Raw genomic sequence first — 21,176 nt, 5'->3', positions numbered from 1 at the left:
CTGGCCTCATCCGTCAACCTTCAGCAGCTCCAGCGACAAGGGCTTACCAGAAAACCCTAGAAAACTCCACCCACCCAAAACAGCTGAGGTCTCCTTGTGCTTTGGCAAAGCTGCAGTCAACGTTTTCCCTCCTTCTCTACTGTCGACGTCACCTTCTTCAGCTTCGCTGCACTCTCTCTCCTTCACTGCCAGCCGTCGCCTTCTCTTTTTTTCAAATACTCAGTCCTCTCTCCTTTTGCCCACACCGACCTTTTGTTCTGGAAGAACCCGCCACTTGGCCCAATTTAGTATCCTTCCTTTTCATCGAATTTCCCTTGCACCACCTTTCTCCTTGCCATCCACACGTCCATCATCACCTTCCTTTTCTGGACCTTAAAGATCTAGCTCATGCACACATTAAATTGGCATCCCAATAATTAATTGCCCACATGCCCATGCACACATTAAATTCAACCTACAAGTGCCCACTTTATTTTTGGGACGCGCACACATACAAAGCAACCGAACGATTGATACCATCTCCAGCAAACCACGCTCCGGACAAGCCTGTACCAGCCCACTACCAAACCATCCACTCTGTACACCTGCCAAGGCATTCAGGGCAAAGTCTTTTTTCGCATACCATGCATCCCATATGTACACAAGCCCAAAACACTTTTCAAAATTTTGCCTAACACCAGCACTTGGCCTATACACACCTACACTCCAAGTGATTTACAAAACTGTACACACCTACACACCAAGTGATTTACAAAACTATGCAGGGTTCACCCACATAAAGACTATTTAGACATTCCCAAGCCTATCTTTATGACAACTGGCCTATTATGATCTGGACTAGGGCTCACAACGGGGCACAATGCTCATCATCACTAATCCAAAACTGGCACATAATGCTGATTAGTATACCCAATTGGATGACACTACATCTCTCTTTGCTAGGTCAACTGCTTGGGTTTATCATTGGTGATGGCTTGAAAAAACATGCAAACTGATGTGACAGGCACAAATTCTGGAAGATGTCAATGGCCTGGATTTAGCATCATCTTCACATATACTAGCTTCTCATAAACAAACAGGTATCTTGATTCCTTTATTTGTTGCTCGTCTTTTATGTGGAATGTTATTTTAATAACTTTTACTTGTGGATTGTAGCTATTAGAGGTTTCAAGCAGAGCATTGAGCAAGCATCAGTTAAAGTCACTTCGCTACAATTGGCTGTTCTTAGCATGTGGCATGTACTTGCGCCAAGTTCTGTATCAGCTGTTTCTCTTTCTGAACCAGATGCCTGTTATGGCATGCTAATCAAGAATAAGGTAGTTCTTTGACCTTGGCTTTCCATCTATCACATACTTACACACTTGTGCACACACGCGCGCGCATGCACTTTAAAGTTCCCCTCATTGTTTCAAGATAGATATAAAGAGGCTTTGTCTTTGTTTGCATGTTTCATGGTTTTTATGTGGATTTAAAGCAGTAGTTTCGAAATGTGGATAAGCAGGAACATCAAGAGGAGGACCAGAGTATGAATGATGAAATTTTCTGCAGAGGAACAGATGCAGAAGAAAGGAGGTTGTCAGGGGCATTAGATTGGTGCCATACAAAACAACAGCAAGGAGTTCAAACAAATGTTGCTTCGGCCATTCAGTTTGCAGTAAAAAGGACTGTGGATGACCTAATGGCTCCTTTAAATGGGGGAGGTCAGCCTGATGATAATGGGTGTTCCTCTGAGATGATCATTGAACAACTTCTTGAAGAATTGGAGAATGCAGCTGCAAAAGTAGGATTTTCTACAAAAATGCTGTGATTGTAGCACATCATTGGGATTTATGAGGGGTTAGTAAATTTTATTGCTTTGATTCAGGTGGCTAGCATGGAAGCTCAAATGAAATCCTTGAAAGACTCTAAAAGGTTAAGTGAGAGAAAGACAGAAGAGGCCGAACAGAAACTTCCAAAGGTAGGATAGAACTTGAAGGTTCATGCAAAAGTTGTGGCTACAAATCTAGCTTAGAGTACATTGCAAGAGAGAATGCATACTGTAATATGTCGTTGCTGGATTTCGTTATGTTTGCAGACGAATGTGAACCTTGATAGAGTTGATTTGACAAGACAATTGCAGTTAGAAGATCTGGCTTGTGAAGACTTCACATACAATCAACATGTCAGTTTGCTATGCACTCATTGATTCCCTGCTTTTGATCTCTTTGGCCAAATCTTTGTAAGTGATAACTGTTAGTCCCTTTCTTAATCTGTTGGATGGCTCAATCCATCACGCTGGCTTGGTCATCATTAATGTTGAATCATTCCTATCCATGATGGTGGACAATGCTTTTTCTTTTCCCAAAAGATCCTTGCTTAGGCAAATCAAGTGTAAGTTTGCTCCAGAGTTAGCCCTAAAAACAAATGTTATGGAACACTCAAAGGGGCAAGACTACTTGTTAGTGCATGACAGAGTCTGTGCTGGTTCAAGGTAGAGCAGTCTTTCAAGCTTCGCACATGTTGCTTACATGCAGTTTTGTCGCAATCAAAAGCATACACAAATGGAACTGTAGACATTCATTGTTCTGTAATGGTTATCACTTAATTGGGTACAACTGAAATTCAAGATAATCCAAAAATGCCTCCGAAAGTTGCTGAGCAAGTCCAAAAATTACTCAAGGCACACCCTGCATGAATTGTGGGAGCACAGCTTGTAAAGAAGGGCCATGGCACATCACACACACTTGTCTTATAGCTTTCCCATCTTTGTGAGACACACATGAAAACAGTTAACTAACATTACCTGATCTACCTTATTATGTGACTTCCTTAATTGTGTCATCCCCTCCTACTCAAGAAATTCTTTGACACACTGCCTTAAAGTTGACCATATTGTGAAGGGCATTTTGAACATTTGGTTCCGCTTGCCACCATGCTAGTGCTTTGCTTTTTTGTTAGCTTGAATCACTTGTTGGACAATTCCTCAGAGGAATAAGACCTAGATGGACATGCTATTTCCCTTCTGTTTTTTTTTTTCAACTGGCCTTTGGCCCAAGATCCTCCCATAGTTACCAAATTTCACTGTCCGGGGTTTTGAACCCAGGACCTCTTGGTCCTAGGCAAACACCTTCACCACTTGAGCTATCGCCTCACTGGCTTCCCGTTATTTGATTGAAACGGATACAGAAAGAGAGTTACCCTTTAAGGAGAAGAGGAGAGAGAGAGTGAAAAGTAAATGGAAGAGGGAAGAAAGAGTTAGGAGAAGAAAGGTGGGTGAGATGAGATGTTGAAAAATGTAATTTATTTGATTACCTACTCATGGCATGAGATGGGGGTTGTAGAAAAGAAACACCAAAGGAAACTACCAAAACAGCTAAGGGTTGAGCAATGAAGAACTCTTTTGCAGTAATCTTCCTTCCAAGTGAGCATGAAGAACTCTTTTGCAACCTTCTCTAGAAGAGCTCTTTTACGATCTCTAAAGCGATGGAAATGGGCATGTGAGGAGGATGTTGGAGTCCCTCTTCCCCTTCCCCTTCCCCCGTCCTTTTTCATCCCCTTCGTGAGCTTCCCCCTCTGCCCGCCCTTTGCTTGCACCCCTTGCCTCCTCTCAGTGCTTCCCCCACCCGGTTGCCTACCTACAAACCAACCACGCCCCCCCACCCCCACCCCCACCCCCACCCCCACCCCCACCCCCACCCCGACCCCCCCCCCCTACCCCTCCCCTCCGTTCTCTTTTTCGGCCCTTGCACATGCTTCCCCTCGGTCTCCTTTGCTTGCACCCCTCCCCCCCCCCCCCCCTCTTTGCACTTCCCCCACCCTCCCTTCCTCCTACACAGTGCCACACCCTCCCCTCCCAACACACTCACCAAAGCAAATTTTTTCACACTCGCTTGTGATGCAAGCCCGTGTTATGTTTCAGACAAGAAGTCAACACAAATCCCTCATCTATTATGACATCCACCACATTGTTAACTCCAATGGAGGCCAAAAAGCAGGCTTTTGTGGTTCTTGTATTGCAAGTGGTTGAGGAAACACCGAAGACCAATGAATGTTTTCCAATTGAAGAGAATTCCCAATCAGCGAATCTCTACCATGCCACTGAATAGAAGTCAAGGCTAATTTCCAATCACGAATAAGGGAAGGTGCATAAGGGCATCCCGGGATTTTTCCTTCAAATTTATTAAGCACTGCTTCCATGTGAGGAATGTGCAAATTGCCATAAGCTCTAGTCTTGATAGAAGCACACATGTTTGCAAGCATTATGGTCCGCATCAAATGTGTCAGAAATGGGATAGATCTGCGCACACACACACACACACACAAACACACTGAGCGTTGCAGCCTTTCAAGAGCAACACACAACAGGTGCTGCGATAGCAAAGGCAGGACACACACGCACACTTTTTTTTTTTTTTTGTAAAAGTGTGCGTTGCTCCCGAAGAAACAATATACATGGGGATGATGTACTTCAAGGAGAAGTCATCCAAAGAAGAAAGCAAAAAACAGTAGAAGAAGACTTCAAACTATGGGATGTCAATAGCCTCCAGTTTTTGACTGTCATGGTGAAGATTAGCGCGAAAGAAAGCATAAGCATCCAGAGAAGGTTGCCAAAACATACCATGGATCCTAGCCTTCCAAATAGTGCAAAGTGCCCAATATCTCATCCAAATGATGAAAGTGTCATAGCTAGCCATGCAAGATGGCAGAACACTCCTTTGAACGAAGGAAAACGTCCTCGGAGATTGTGAGTCAATGTTTGCAATAAATTTTTGGATTCTGTGCAGTGTCAAAGAAGATGAGGAACAGACTCTTCATGTCGTCCACATCTACAACATCTATCACTGGAGATATGTCGTTTTGCCAAAAAAGTAGAACCTGGAAGTATTCCCACAAGGCATCCCCATAACAATAGGCGTTGTTTGAGAGGCAGCTTACAACCCCAAATTAGTCGAAGTCTTTGTTTCCACCATTTAGTATTCTTATGCAAGCCCCATATAGCATCAGCATGAGGCTGAATCTAGGGTGAAGGTAGCAACAATTTGTACACATTACTTGCTGAAAGCCCATTCAATTGAAGAGAGCTGGTATGACCAAGAAGTTGCCAATCATGAAGTATGTCCTGATCATCCAAGGGTGGGATGGGTTCAAAAGGCCGCAACAACATAGTAATAGTTTTCCACACTCACGTGCCATGCAAACCCAAGTTGTGTTTCAGACAGGCTTGTGGGAAAGTCATCACAAATCCCTCATCATCAGTGACAACATTTGCCATAGTGATAACTCCAATAGAGGCCCAAAAGCATGCCTTTCGTGGTTCATGTACTGCAAGTGGTCGAGGAAACACCGAAGACCAATGGATGCTTTCCAATCGAAAAGAATTCCCAGTCAACTCATCTCTACCATGCCAGGGAATAGACAGAGCTAATTTCCAATCACGAAGAAGAGAAGATGCATAAGGGCATCTGGGAATTTTTCCTTCAAATTTACTAAGCAATGCTTCCCAATGAGAAATGTGTCAATTGCCATAAGCTCTAGTCTTGGTAGAAGCACACATGCCGGCAAGCATTATAGGCCATGGCTAATGAAGTTGAAAGAAAGTGGGAATCATGGTGGCCTTTCTTGCCAAGAGATGATAATGTAGATCAAGTATATTTAATCCACCATGCATATTAGGAGTGCAGCCCAAAGATCATCTCAAAAGACGTAGCGCTCTCACACGATGCTTGGTTTAATTCCAAGGCATCAGACATAAAAGAATCAATATGAGCTCTACGCCAAATGAACAACGGCAAATAAAATTGCACATAGGCCATAATGATTGATTGAACAATTTTGAGTAGTGGATATCCCAAATGTCTAACCAGGTTATCCAATGGAATAATTTGCGCTGGCCATAGCAGTGCATGCCAGTCACAAGAAGTTAAGGGAAGCATTTTAGACTTGGAAAAGTTGATATAAAGTCGAGCTGCTTTACCAAATAATTCCAAAGCTCTCATGATGCACTTGAGGTCATTTGGGTCATTTTTAGGCATGAACAAAGAATCATCTGCATAGGCTTGGGCTACAAAATGTGAACCATTGGGTAATCGTAGACCATGTAATTGCCCTTGTGAAGTTAAGAGATCCATATACATCAAAAGTGGATACATTGCAATCACATAGAGCAAATGCACTAAGGGCATCCTTGAATCACAGATTTTTGCAATGTCCACTTCGATGAAAGATCACGACTAAAAACACACTGGGCAGTACTATCTCTATCATTTTAGTTTCCAATTTATAGATAACTGGCATTAACGTAATTGGTCTCCAATCATCAAAGGATTGTATCAATGCCACAAAGGGTTAAGTACAACCACGAAGGGCTAAATACAAACTTGCCTCGAGTGGCTCGCTGAAGCTCCCGCCCCTCCCTGCTCGCGCTACCTGCACACCTACGCCCCCCGCCTACCTGCCTGCTCGTCCCCTCGTCCCCCCCCTCATTCCTCGCGCCTCCCCTTGTCCCCCCCGCCTACCTTCGCTACTGCGCCCGCCTCCCTCGCTGCTCTGCCCGCCGCCCCTCCTATTGCCCCCCCCCCCCCCCCCCCCCCCGCCTGCCTTCGCTACTGCGCCCCCCTCCCTCGCTGCACTGCCCGCCACCCCTCCTCGCCTTCGCGCCCCCCCCCCCCCCCCTCTTTCGCGCCCACCTCCCCTCTGCAGCGCCCCGTCCCCCCCCCCCCCCCCCCTCCGCCAGCTCTTTCTCCACCCCACCCCTCTTGCGCGCAGCGCCCCGTCCCCCCCCCCTCCGCCAGCTCTTTCTCCACCCCACCCCTCTTGCGCGCAGCTCCCGCCCCCCCCCCTAGGGCTTTTCCTTCGCCGCTTCACCCCCCCCCTTCCTTTTCTTGCTGACTTCCGCCCCCAGGGGGTTTTTTCCTTTTTCTCTAGCCTTCGTCTTCCGCCTCTCTGTGTGCAGCTCGGTTCTTGCAGGATCTCCGCTTTCGCCTCGCCTTCGCCATAGCTTCAGACTCTGATGGAGACTCCTCCCGCCCCGCCTCAGAGGGACTCATCCGCAGCCCCCTCCTCCCGCCCCGCCTCAGAGGGACTCATCCGCAGCCCCCTCGCCCGCCCCTGAGGACACCCCCATCAGGCTTTCTCTTTCGCCAGAAGAGGAAGCGAGCCTCACCGCAGAGGTGGAACGCCTCCAGGCTCATTCCACCATCTGCCGTATAGTCGGCACTCGCCCCAGCAGAGGGGAGATCCGGGATCTTCTCCAGGCCCGCCTTCTTGCAGATGTGGGCAAGATCCTGGACGTACAGCTACTGGGCCGTGGACATTACCAGATCGAGTTCAAGACCGCCCACAGCGTGGACAAGGTCCTTGCCATGAGTCCCCTTGACATCAGGGGTGCTCGAGCTTTCTTCAGACCTTGGCAGCATGGCTTTGACCCAGCAGCGGCTGAGCAGGGAGAGCACCTTTTCCATGTTATAGTTTGCTTCCCTGGACTCCGCCGGGAGTATCTTCCGCTCCTCTCTAGGCTAGGAGCATTGGTGGGCTCCGTACTAGAGACTGGCCCCACAACAGCTTCAGTGGTGGCCCGAGCAGCTGGGCTACCTTCGGTCAGAGTTCTGGTGTCTGACATATCCTCCCTTCCTAAGGTCATTCAGCTACCTAGGATAGGGGGGGGATGTATTGATCAGAGAGTGGAGTTATCGGGGCTCCCGAACCAGTGCTTCATTTGCAGGCAGGTCGGTCATCTAGCCAAGGCTTGCCCTCGCAGGAGACCCCGACCCTCACCACAGCAGCAGGCCCCTGATGGCCCGCCCACAGATGCGGCTCGGCAGGCTGCCTTCGACACCTGCTCAGGCCACAGAGACCTCGGAGTGGCAGCCTGGACAGGGGCGCCGCCGAGGGAGACAGCTGCAGCAGCACGCCCAGAGACCGCTGCAGCAGCAGCCACAGTCTCAGCCTCACTGGGTTCCCGTGAGGAACAGCTTTGCTCCCCTCCAGGAGGAGACCCCTGCGGCGACGACTAAGGACCAGGAGATGCCAACACCCCCTCCTTCACCCCCCCCACCCCTGTCCCCTCCCACCGCCTCGCTTCCACCTTCGCCTCCTCCCGTCCCCGCTCCGGTTTCGGCAACGGCTCCCTCTCCACCCCCCTCGCCTCCCCCTCCTCCCCCCCCCCGCCCGCCTCACCTTCCCGGGAGGTCCTGGCAGTCCCCTGGCGTTCACCTGCAGTCCGGAGAGCGCTGAGCACCGACCTCGCTCGAGCACCATAGAGGAGACCTACCATGCCGATTCAGGCTTCACGGATATCATCTATCCGCAGGCGGCTGAGTCGCCTCGGCATTAGACAGGGCTCGGAGGATTTTGATTACGCCTTCACACGGCTTTTTGGAGCAGAGGACCCCCATGAGCCAGCACCCATCCGAGTTCATGTAGTGATACCTCCGGCCCGCGGGGAGGAGGCACTTGATTCAGCGGTGGCCTTCTCGTTCCCTCTATGTGGCCCTTGCGACCGGGAGTGGACTCTAGAGCTCGCTCTTAGCACTTTGAAGACTCAGGCAGTTGAGTTTTCTCATCATGTGAGCGATCTGGAGGTGACAGATGTGATAGGCCGACTATGGGAGTTGGCTCATTTTTTCTTGGATCCCGGGAGTGTGGATGCCTCAGGGATTCGTCATTTGGTCGTTCCCATAGTGGCAGACTTAGCACGCGACCCTGGATATGTATGCATACATGAGGTTGCTCTGTCAGAGCGGGAGGCAGTCGCCATGGGCCACAGCCACTGGCGCCTGATCCGTGATTCTTGCAGTACACCGGGTGGACAGATTCGCAGCCGCTCGGATGGGGACTACTCTCCATCCAAGCCGCTTGCGAAGGCCCGTCGTACGACCGAGACAGCATCCACCTCAGCAGGTCATCCATGAGGATCATCTCATGGAATGTACAGGGCCTTGGCGGAGCACATTTTATACGCTATCGTGGTTGCTTGAGGCAGGAGCTTCAGAGATGCCTGGTTGGTGGCAGCATTGATATTTTGATGATGCAGGAGCACCACTTGGGTGAGAGCAGGATCCGGAGATATGATTCGGTGATGCCTGGTAGATGGGACACCTTTTGGTCTGCAGGGTTTTGTCCTTTGGGTGGACAGGGAGGAGTATGCATGGTCATTGCAGATGTATGGTGGCAGGCCATTGTGGATCGAGGGATCATTGTGCCTGGTAGAGCACAGTATGTCATTCTGAGGATGCATGATGAGCTATTGGGCGTGCTCAACGTCTATGCGCCCAATCATGCTAGTGCCAAAGTAGAGTTCTGGACCCAGGTTACGGATGCATTGCCAGAGGCCGCACATTGGTGTGTCGGGGGAGACTTCAACATGCTTGAGGACCCGGCCGATAGGGTGGGAGGCAGTCATGTTACAGTGCACGGCACGGAGCTTGCAGCTTGGGACCGGTTTTGCATGTCACTAAGGATCACTGATGCATGGCAACATGGGGCCTTCTCCTGCTCTCAGGACAATCTTAGTTTCTCTCGGTCGGATCGCCGGCAGGGAGGGACTAATCTATCACGGATTGATCGCTTTTATGTGGGCGACTGGTTAGGGGAGCGAGGGGGCTCCGTCGGCATTCTCGCTGGCACCTCATTTTCAGATCATGCGCCAGTTATCTTGACATTGGAGGAGAGGACACGGGAGCCCAGCTTGCAGTTGAGGATCCCAGAGAGGGTACTTACAGATCCCAGTCTCGCTGAGGACATTGAGAGGATCTGGCATGATATGATAGTCAGTGCTTTAACCAAGATGCAGCAGGCCAGTGTGCCCAGGGACTCATCGAGCTTAGCTCTTTTCTGCACGCTGCAGCTTTGACACGGCTGGGGGAGATTCACGAGCGGGAGCATCGGCTGAGATGCAGCCTTGCTTCGCTACAGCGCCTTCAGGAGCAGCAGCCTGCATGTGAGTGGGTGGCGTCACAGCTGAGCCAGGCACGCCAGGAGGTTAGAGAGGCAGAGGAGCAGAGACATGAGTTTTACTATCGTCGTCAGGCCTCTCAGTGGACGCAGCTTGGTGATAGAGTGACTGGGGAGTTTTTTGAGATCACTGGACCCCGCCATGCTCGAGCAGGAGTCCGTCAGCTTGGTAGACCGGATGGATCGGTAGCTACTGAGCCCGGGGAGATCAGAGCCATTGCCACTGCATTCTATAGAGACCTGCTTTCAACGGAGCCAGCCACTGAGGATCGAGATGCTTGCAGACAGACTGTGTGGGCCCATGTGCAGAGGAGGGTCATAGATCGTATGCGTATAGTTCTTGGTGCGCCTCTTTCAGAGATTGAGCTTGCCGAGGCCTTGAGGGTCCTGCCGCGACATAGTTGCCCAGGGGAGGACGGATTGACGCCGGCCTTTTTTATGCGCTATCGGGACCTTTTGGGGCCAGGCCTCCGCAGGGGCTTTCAGTATGTTTTGGACACTGGGGTGATGCCACAGAGCTTTTCAGAGGGCTTGATCTTTCTTATCCCCAAGGGGGAGGGAGTTTCAGATGATATTCGGCATTGGAGGCCTATTACGATTCTCAATACTGTCTACAAGGTCGTAGCAAAGGCCTTGAGTTTGAGGATCCAGCCCTTCCTGGGGGAGTTGATTCATGCTACCCAGACAGGATTCGTCAAGGAGCGCAGTATCCTTGACAACATCTTTACTTTCTGGGAGGCGACGGCCCGAGCTAGATTTCTTGGCGAGGACTTGGTCGTGATGCTTCTCGATTTTGAGAAGGCATACGATAGAGTTGATTGGGGTTTCTTTGAGGGCACTATGCTTCGCCTGGGCTTTGAGCCAGGATGGATCAGAGGGGTGGCGGCTCTGTATTCCACAACTCGTAGCCAGGTGTTGATTGCAAGAGGACGGGGGCCGAGTTTTGAGTTGACCAGATCAGTCCGTCAGGGGTGTCCCCTCGCCCCTTTTCTTTTTCTCTTCTTTGCGGAGGCTATGAGCATGTATTTGACGGCAGAGGAGGTTGGTTTGAGAGGACTCCAGCTCCCAGTCCGGGGGGAGGACCTGCTCGATGCTGAGTTTGCAGACGACACGGGCTTATTTTTGCATGGCCAAGAGGCCAATCTTCTTCGGGCAGAGCAGTCGCTCCAGGTTTTTAGTGCAGCTTCGGGAGCATTGATCAATTGGCGCAAGACAGTGGCCTTTTGGATCAGTAGTGCTCCCACTCCGGCATGGAGCCCGGACCCTGGTTTTAGATGGATTCCTCCTGGCACAGCAATGCAGTATTTGGATGCCAGATTGGACTAGATTTGTCACCTGCGCAGCAGATTGTCCCGCTTCTTTTGAGCATTTGGAAGAAGCTTTTGTATTGGAGTACAGCTCGACTATCCTTGGCTGGGAGGGTGGTGGTGGCAAATCAGGTGCTGTTAGCGACCATGTGGTACATTACGTCTTGCTGGATCTTCTCGAGCTCTTGCATCAGCCAGGTACAGAGGCTGATCAGGAACTTTCTTTGGTCTGGGCGGGACGGTCAGCCAGCCCGGGCAAAGGTTGCATGGGCAGTTATTACACTTCCGCTGGCTCAGGGAGGCTTGGGCATTATAGATCCAGTCGATCAGAGTAGAGCCTTATTGGGGAAGCTTATTGTTCGGGGGCTGCTTCCAGGCGCTGAGCCTTGGAAAGAGCTTCTCTTGCAGCGGCTGCAGGCTCGGGCTCCCCCAGCAGGGGGCACTTGGGCACCAGAGATTCGCTGGATCTTCATAGAGATGAGGAGGACAGGCCTCAGTAGAGGATGGGAGGACAGATTCGCTTTGAGCATCCTGAGAGCTTGGGAGCTGCTGAGACCGGGGCTCTCTCAACGACCTCCTTCTTGTGTTGAGGAGCGGACCAGACAGCCGCTCATCTGGAGCCCAGCGGTTCGCACAGAGCAGGGTCATATGCTGGGTTCTCGGCCTCGTCTAGCCTGGGGACCTTTAGCGGCAGGCCCAGCACGTAGTTTTGGAGACTGGCAGGCCTTCTGCAGTCTCCCAGAGGAGATCCAGGTGGAGAGGCTGAGTCACTTCAGAGGGGGGTTGATTATGAGGGATGATATTCAAGAGGCACTCACAGAGGAGTGGTTCACGCCTTTCGAGCTAGTGGCCCCACGGTGGATGGGAGCCTTTACTCAGTTGGAGATCCTGATTGTTGTCAGAGCTTGCACTGAGGATGGCAGATGCCTCTACTATGAGATTCAGGATGAGGGCAGACTTCAGAGAGTGGAGGTGGAGTCGCCTTTGGTTACAGAGTGCACCTTTCAGAGGATACGGGTAGTGGCCGCCGCTTCTCGGAAGTGGCATATCGACCCCGACCCTGCAGATGTGCTCCCGGATTGGCGCATATGGGCATATGCAGCGCGCCCCTTGGCCCGGCTATAGTGGGACCCTGGGGAGTACGAGTGGCATGATCCTTATGCATCCCTTGAGGCCACAGAGATCACCTTTTTCCAGTATATTGTTCGGCTGGGGCGGCATATTTTGACGGCGAGGAGGATGGTCTCTCCAGCTGCAGCGGGGCATTAGCGGCTACAGGGACTCTCACAGGAGTTCCTGGAGGATTTTTGGGCTCGGCTCTGGGCTAGTCGACAGGCCCGCAGGATCTCGACTTTCCAGTGGGGCTGGTCGCCCACAAGGGCTCAGCAGTTGGCACCTGGCTTGTTTACAGCGGTCTTCCGGCGGCCTGCGTCCGATGCGGCCACCCTATGGAGACACAGAGACATTGCCTTTGGGATTGCCCTCAGGCGCAGCAGATTTGGCTGCGGATGCTGCGTATTCTGGCCCCCCTCTCTCCAGAGGGTATGTTTACGTGGGGTGCCACTGCTTGGTCGACTTCGTCAAGGCCCGAGATGGAGCAGGACAGTCAGGCCATCAGATTCATTAGGGGCCAGCCTCGCCTGGTTCCGGCACCGGATTTCTCGTCCGCCGGCTGGATACAGGAGAGGGATTTACGATGGGAGCTCCTCAGTAGCCTCACCATTGGGTTCACTTGGAGGGCCCGGTGTTTCAGCGGCCCCTTCTATACCTTACACACGGGATCCCCCATTGGCATTACAGGCCACCTGTTTGGCTTTCCCCCCCCCCCTATTGTATGATTTAGCCCCTCAGTCCTTTGTACTGATGCTTGTATTTTGCAGCACCTAGGGAGAGTCTCCCGGGCTGCCTTGCTGTATTCACTGCTATGTTTCTCTTATGAGTAGGAGAGATCTTTTGTAGCCCTACGGGCGTTTTTATATAACTAATGAAAGGATCTTTTCTCAGAAAAAAAAAATACAAACTTGCCTCATATAAGGGCAGGAAACAAGTGATCATAAGGGGACGAGATGCATCTCATACATGAGGGGGGGGGGGGGGGGGGTAGAACAACCACACAGGTGGTCTGTAATGCCAAATGGGGTCACCGCCTCTATCTGTGAGGATAGGGCCAGTCAAAATCGGACTTCCCAACCGCGTTAGAGTGCTGAAATGTAACAAAATAGGCTACTCAAGCATACAACCAACAGAGTTTAGGACTTACTTGAGGATGTAGCCATAGATTGAGTGGTCGTAATAGAGTCCGCAAGTCCGCAATAGCCAAGGTCTCCATTCTCCTTATAAGCTTTAGTTGATCCACACCATCCTTGATCCGTAGATTGGATTACTACGTATTGCAAATCAACCAAATAAGTGAAATTAGTCCCAAGAAGATAGATGTAGCATATATAGTTGTGTAAGTGCTCTCCCAAGTGATGATCTGGGTCGATGCTCTGTCCATAGTGAAGATGTGGAGAATCCGCTGCCAAATTTGTTGAGCCTTTGGGCAATCCCAAAGGCAATGTCGTTGAGACTGCTGATGGTGGCCACACCGCGGACAAGCCGCTGACCGACCTCCAGCTTGCCAGCCAAGTACCTACCGCCAAACTCCTGTGTGCCATCAGCCAAAGAAAGAGTGTGATATTTCTTGAAAAGGCTAAAAGTTGTCCCAAAGCCTCTTCCATAAATCTGAAAGGAAGCGTTGTTATAGGCTTTGTGACTGCCAATGTGTTGGTGCTGTCGGTGTGCCATCTATCTCAGGCATCTGGATCCTGCGGCCTAGCCGCGCTGTATATGCAAAGAAGGGGGCATCCAGAGTGTGCTCCCGATCGGCAAGATCATGCCAAGTCCACTCTCTCGAGTCCCACTGCAGCCGCATGAGAGGTCGACACCCCCAAATCCATAGCCGCCATAGTCTTTCCCTGGCCACCTTGGTCAGTGCTAGATCTATGTGCCATTCACGTGCTCGAAAACCGATCACCCTCACCCTCTGCAAGGTGCAACCTTTGAAATCTTCCAAGTGAAGCTCTGATCTCTCTAGTCTACCTTGGGATCCAATAGAAAAAGTGAGCAGACCATTGTCCTCATCTGCTCCGTGACCGCCACGAGGATATCTTGTCTGGTAAACACTCCTCACAAGGTGGTCGGGTTTGGAATAGGCATCATCCACTCTTGAGGGATAGCTGAGTCAATGTCGATGTTGAGCCTATCTCGACCCCAGATCCCTGTTAGGCCTCACTCTTGCTCCTCCAAGGGTTACTGCGTGTGTGCAATCCAATCTCCAAGAGACCTGGCTGGTCCCGTGCTCAAGGTTCCCTAAGATACATGCGATCGGGGCCCTAACGTGTGGCAACTGGGTAAACGGATCAAGGGGTAACGCTGCCGGAGCCGCTCCTCTGAGGCAACTGGAACTATCTACTATATACCTGAGGGCTCGCCTGAGATGATCCCAAGCCCGAAGTAAACTAACTGCAAATCTGTCCTCAAAAGCTGGGCTAAAACCACAGGCTCACATCTCTGTGAAGATCCATCCGTATGGGTTTGTCGCTTAGCCATTTCAACTCTTTGCCTAGCGTCAGCAATATAGTATCTGCCATAGTCAGCAATGACTATCTGCATTCATTGAACAAAACGAAACCAAGCAATGTCAATATAATCTAACAATTGAGAAGAGAGTAGAGAAATGGCATCATGTACTAAAGCTTTGAAGGCATCTGCATTCATTGAACAAAACGAAACCAAGCAATGTCAATATAATCTAACAATTGAGAAGAGAGTAGAGAAATGGCATCATGTACTAAAGCTTTGAAGGCATCATGCTAAAGATAGTTGTTTCTTATATGTAATAGTTTGTGATGCTTTAAAGGAGGTTTCCATAAGGGCCATATAAAAATATAAAGCCAACCATAGCGGTGAATGATCAAAGAATGTTGAGGCACGATCAACCCAAAGCTTGGATGAAAAGGAGTAATACTATCGAGAATTTAACAAATACCATCTATCCAATCTAGCCCAATATTGAGTGAGAGCATTCTGGCAATAAGTGAATCCTACATCAGAGGCGTCTATTTGCAGAACGAATTGGTCCCAAGCTTGACGCTTAACATGTATGAAGAAATTCCAAATTCTTTGCCGCTCATGGGAAGATTGAGATGCATACACTCCTCCAAACTGAAAAATTTTACCTTGCAAAATAAATTGCACAATCATACATCGGCCCAATGAATTATTATATTCCAATGTTAGCTCCAATTCATGTCACAATAGAAAAGCAACACTTGAGAATTGATTGCTTCCGGCATAGAAAATGTCATATCCAGCAAAATGGCCAAACTAGCGACCATACTGATGCTGATTGTGTTCTTGCAAACAAATTATATTTGGTCTCGTCGTATGTACATAATCCCATCAGCATCTCCATTTATGAGGATAGCAAATACCCTATACATTATAGGTAACACACTTTATTGAAAGCATCTCCTAGTACATCACAGAGAAATGAGCTCTCGTCCATATGTGCAAATCCCCCTGGATCCCGCAATGCATTCCAAATAACATCATGCTTATCAAAGAGCTAAGTACTGCCAGTACAAACTTGAACCCAATTACGTGAAACCGCATTAGCAACAAGATTCACTTTTGCATTGAGAACATTAGCCACCAAAGAATCCACGTTGTGAGTTACATTCTCTTGAGTCTGTGTCGAGTTATGGGTTTTGTACAAAGGCGCCTTGAGAGTTTTTTTGGGAGCAATAAAACTATCCTGATCCACTATACTTTTTTGTTATGGGAAAAAGATCCTTCAATTAGTTAATGAGAAAAACAGCCACACAGAGGGCTAAGTACAACCACGAAGGGCTAAATACAAACTTGCCTCATATAAGGGTGGGAAACAAGTGATCATAAGGGGGAGAGATGCTTCACCTCCGGCTAGCCGAGGAGAAGGCTGACTCATAGAGGGGGGGAGGGGGGGGAAACAACCACACAGGTGGTCTGTAGTGCCAAATGGGGTCGCCGCCTCTATCTGTGAGGAAAGGGCCAGGCCTCCAAAGTCTCAAGAAGGCTTCCTGCCACTTCCACATGCGGTCAGAACCTCCCTGCAGCTTCCCCCACTGATCGCAGAGGGTATGAATGATATCGAGCCATATGCTCCTGATGGTCTCAGCTGGCGGAGTGTGGGTACCCTCGATGGCCTCTCTACATCTAGCACGCCAGATGTGCCAGGCTGCTATGCTACTGCAAATCTCCCAGCTCTGGCATGAGCTTGGTTGCCAAACACCTGCAAGTGGGACTATTACTGGAACTACTGCAATACGATGGTGGGAGACCTAGAGGGCATGGCCGCCCCGTCCTCCTCGTAATTTCTAACCACTCTAGCCTCGGTGGCCCAAGCGAAAGTACCCCAAGTGATAATCGGGTCGATGCCCTATCCATAACAAAGATGCGGAGAATCCGTTGCCAAATCTATCGAGCCTTCGGGCAATCCCAAAGGCAATGTCACTAAGACTCCTGGGGGTGGCCGCACCTCGGGCAAACCTCGGGCAAGCTGCGCCCTCCGACTGCCAGCCAAGTACCCACTGCCAGACTCCTATGTGCCGTCAACCTGACGAAGAGAGTGATCTTCCTCGGCCGAAAGTTGCCCAAGGCCTCTTCCAAAAATCTAAAAGGAAGCGCTATGATAGGCCTTGAGACTGCCAGTGTGCTGATGTTGCCGGTGTGCCACCACCAGCCCAGCTACAGGTTCCCCATGTGGAGCAGACAAAAGTTTCAGTTGGGAGCCCCCCTCTCCCAGTTCGCTGTCGTTTTATTACGTCGCAGTCGAGTGGAGAGGCTCCTCCCTCAAGATGACACTAACTCCCCCACTCTTTGGAGGTCGGGAGGTAGGTTGTGTATTTTACGTTTGTATCAGCAATGCAGTCTTCCTCCAAGAGCATGGAGGAAGCACCCCTGTTGTGTTTCTTTTATTGCTGTGTCACCCCTTCTAGGCAGGCTTCTTTTAAACTACTAATAGAAGGATCTCTTTTGGGTGCCGGGGCTGTGGTTACGGGCGGGAGGGTGTTGGGGGGTGTTGGTGTTATGACAAGGTGAAGCTGAAACCCATCTTCTTACTCCCACGCCACCAATGCTGAATTCATCTTCTGGTCCCAGTTGTTAACCTTCTCATTATCCATCTTTCCACAATGCAAGCCTGCTCATTGGAGCAGAGCTGCGGAGTCACCGTCTCACAACAACTAAGCATAGGTCTGGATCTGGGAATGGTGTCTCGACTCTCAGCTGGTGTTGAGGCTGCCTAGCAGCTACCAGCTAACCGACCCCCTCAAATCGGTTTAGGTCAAATTATTAACTGTTCGAGTGACAAAGTGCCCTATTGTTGAACAGAAAGAAAAAACTTTTTCTTACAACAGAGTTGGATCTCAAGAAAATCTAAGCTCTCCAGAAACTCTAAGCTTCGATATCAAATGTAAGACACTTTGCACTTAATTTTGGAGAGAACTAAAAGTACTAAAGGCTTGCACATACCTTGCTGAAAGCGCAGTTGATGCCCATCTTAGTGTATCCAAAGAGTTTTACAATAGAATTGACTTGATGTGCTAGTTTTGCAGCAGATACTTCCCAACATGCTCCCTTTAACAAGGACCTAAGTGCTCTTGCTGCTGAAAGACTGATTAATTGGGCACAATAGGCTTGTGCTAGGAGTCCTTTTAACTAATCAGCTCTTCTTCTTTTTTTCAACTGGCCTTCAGCCCAAGATCCTCCCATAGTTACCAAATTTCACCGCCCATAGACAGCCGCCCGTAGGCGCTTATTTATCCACCCGTAGGCGATGCCGTCGAGGAAGCACCTAGGGGGTTTTGAACCCAGAACCTCTTGGTCCTAGGCAAACACCTCAACATCAATGCTAAAGCACAAAAACGAGGCATGGCAATTTTGGCCAAACTACTTTTATATACTGAGGCATATAGGGTAAAGGGGCCAGTAAGGAGGTGGGTTCCAGCCAGCACAGTGTGTGCGGTGCAGCCATCCCATGGAGTCACAACGGCACTGCCTTTGGGACTGTCCCAAAGCACAACAGGTTTGGCAGAGGATCCTTTGCCTCTCTACATGACGGTACAGTCTCCTCACCACATTAGCATCACCTGGGGAGCAGTAGCTGGGTGACTGAGGCTGGCCCTGCTCTTTCCTACGAGGAGGCAGCAGAAGGACAAGCCCTCCATCTCTCTTACTGTAGGATTGATACAGTACCTTCTCTGGAAAGATTATCAGAGCCCTGGTCTCCGGGGATTTGTTAGAGATTGGAGATCATTAGCAGCATATATGGCAGGCCCCATGCAGTGAGGCCATTGAGGACACTTTTACAAACCTGCCCCCCCCCCCAAAAAAAAAAAAAAGAAAAAAAACTGAGTCCTTTTGTTCCATTTGGACTGACATCATTCATACCCTCCGTGGCCACAAGGGGAAGCTTCATTGGTGACATAGACAGCACGAGGCCTTCTTGCGCACATGGTGCCCAGGCACCTTTTTCTCTGATTGGGCCAGCAAGATGACTGGACATTACAGGCCGCCGTTGTGGGTTCCCCATCCCTCCATCCCCCCCCAATGAGGTAGTTTCCCTCCGAGAGGGGCCAGCCATGGAGGGAACCACTATCCCCGTTTTCTTTGCCTCTTATGAGGGTTCTGAGCATATACACTTAGCCTATGGCTGCAGTTTTTAAGTAATAGAAGGATCTCTTTCCTGGGGAAAAAAAGGGAAAAAAAAAAGGGCGGCGGGTTCCAAAACCCTCTCATTCCTGCCCCAATAGAACTACACTTTTTCAAGAATGATTTGCTGATAATGGGCATAATACTAGATTCCAAATGCAAGCTCTCTGGCTCACTCCTGCCTTAATCCCTTTACTGCATGTTTATCCGCTTAGAAAATTAATTCAAATACTTATCAACCATGAATTGTTTTCTCATAACTCCAGACTATTTTGGATAGTTAAAGATGTGAAAAATACATAGGTTCACACGGATTTCTTAGTATAAATTTATGGTGCCCTTAAACTTGCAGGTTACCCTTGAAAGCTTTGGTTACCATTTGGCAAGTTGCCTTACAGCGTTAGTTGTTTTTTGTTGTAATGCAGTTGGAGTCTCACACATGCAAGAAACTGGAGATGACACTTGAATCCTTAAAAGATGTGGAGAAGGTCAGAAAATAAATTTTGCCTTCACAAGGTCTCTATCATTAAAATTTTCCTTTATCCCCTTACTGCGTGTTTATCCGGCTAGAAAATTAATTTACTTACTTATCAATCATGAAATTTTGTCATAACTCAGGCTATCTTGAGATTGCTAAAGATGTCAAAAAACCATAGATTCACTAGGTTTCCAAAAGGAGGGTATCATTTGGCAAGTTGCCTTACAGCTTTAGTTGCTTTTTGTCGTAATGCAGTTGGAATCTCACACATCCAAGAAACTTGAGATGACACTTGAATCATTAAAAGATGTGGAGAAGGTGAGAAAATAAATTTTGCCTTCACAAGCTCTCTATTATCAAAACAATGAAGCTCAGTTGTTTTGGATGACAGAGATTGGAGGTCTGTAAAGAAGCTTGCAAGATGAAAGACAAAGCAATATCAAGGCTTGAAGAAGAGATTGCTGTACTGCAAGGAACGGTGAGTCTTTTCATTTCTGTGTTGGATATCCAGGTCGAATGTTTTGATCTGAATGCACTTCTTTATTTTGCAGATTTCGAATTCAAGAAATCTTCAGATGCCCCCTGTCATAGGGCATGCAGACCCATCCTCTCTGCAGAACTGCGTAGCAAGCAGTCTTCTCTTCAATTTAGATAGTCCTGTCAAGGTTGACAATCCACAGAGTGCAAAGAGCTCTCGGTCATCTTGGAAGGGGCTGGATGAGCTATCAAGGGTGAGCGATTCTCTAGAGAGAGAGTGTGTGGGAGGAAGCTGTGATAGTGAGATGTACAGGCTGGAGAGGGTCACTGGTGCCACACAGAATGAGAGGTACCTTGTCAAGGAGCCGCAGCTGGAAAAGGCTAAAAACAAGCAATCTGTGAGAAGAGGCAGTGCAGAAGCATCCAGGGGGAGCAGGAGCAGTGTAGAGGAAGCTAGGAAGAGCAGTAGCAATACAGAGGAAGCAAGAACGAGTAGTAGCAACACAGAGGAAAGTGGAAGTGGCACGGTACGCTATGGTCGGTTCCCTCAGACCCCCAAAAGTTCTTCCATTCTTGCTAGAAAGTTTAAGTTTTCAAGTGTTGATTTGAGGTTTCCGGAGGACAGTGATGGTAGCAGAAGGAGACCTTTGTCTGCAGAAAGTGGTGCTGGTAGGCGACCTTTGTCTGCAGAAGGTGGTGCTGGTAGAAGAAATGATGGGAGCCTCATCAACAAAGCCAGTGCCAATGTGCTGGCTGGTGTTGAGCCCAACACTCCAATCAGGGCTAGGAAATTTGGTGGCAAGGATAAGAACTTGAGCCATAGCCTTGAAAGTCTTAACAAAGCTAAGGAGAATTTTTCCCACAGGAGGAGGTGGATGTAAAAAGTGATCCTGCTGCAAAATGCTTCTTGGTGATGTTTCGGAGGTGTACTACTACTACGCCAACTTTGTATACGCCAACTTCTAAGATTTCATGGAAGCATGAAATCTTTCTGAAATATTGTACGTCTTGCTATGAAAACCTTTTCAAAAATTAAGAACGTCGAGAGAGAGAGAGAGAGAGAGAGAGAGAGGGAGAGAGAGCTCACATAACGCAACAGACACTCGAAAAAGGTCATCATAATGCACCATGGGGCTACAGGGCTTTGATTAGTATGAGAACATGTGTAGTAAACGCTACAGGGCTTTGATGCCCTCTAAAGACTTCAAATTTCAACACTGGCAACCATCTCTTTGGAGGGGAAATTCGTG

The 21,176-nt window shown here is 49.2% G+C and overlaps 1 protein-coding gene across 1 annotated transcript in view; it reads left to right on the top strand.

The window, feature by feature from the left end:
* The window catches only part of LOC147616707 (uncharacterized), a 36,317-nt gene extending 15,355 nt beyond the window's left edge, over window positions 1–20,962 (top strand). Inside the window, exons 8-16 of the mRNA XM_086777783.1 lie at window positions 1,004–1,079; window positions 1,156–1,316; window positions 1,502–1,780; window positions 1,865–1,957; window positions 2,075–2,161; window positions 19,397–19,459; window positions 19,705–19,767; window positions 19,841–19,927; window positions 20,001–20,962. Of these exons, the coding sequence (XP_086633909.1) occupies window positions 1,004–1,079; window positions 1,156–1,316; window positions 1,502–1,780; window positions 1,865–1,957; window positions 2,075–2,161; window positions 19,397–19,459; window positions 19,705–19,767; window positions 19,841–19,927; window positions 20,001–20,807 (1,716 nt within the window). The 3' untranslated portion in view covers window positions 20,808–20,962. The remainder of the gene's footprint in view (window positions 1–1,003; window positions 1,080–1,155; window positions 1,317–1,501; window positions 1,781–1,864; window positions 1,958–2,074; window positions 2,162–19,396; window positions 19,460–19,704; window positions 19,768–19,840; window positions 19,928–20,000) is intronic.
* Window positions 20,963–21,176: the final 214 nt, after the last annotated feature.

The sequence above is a fragment of the Cibotium barometz genome, chromosome 38 (assembly GCF_041138505.1).
Source record: "Cibotium barometz isolate CiBa-2024 chromosome 38, ASM4113850v1, whole genome shotgun sequence".
Classification (NCBI taxonomy): Eukaryota; Viridiplantae; Streptophyta; class Polypodiopsida; order Cyatheales; family Cibotiaceae; genus Cibotium; species Cibotium barometz.
Note: the sequence above shows the minus strand (reverse complement) of the source record. Positions and strands in the feature narration are given on the sequence as shown.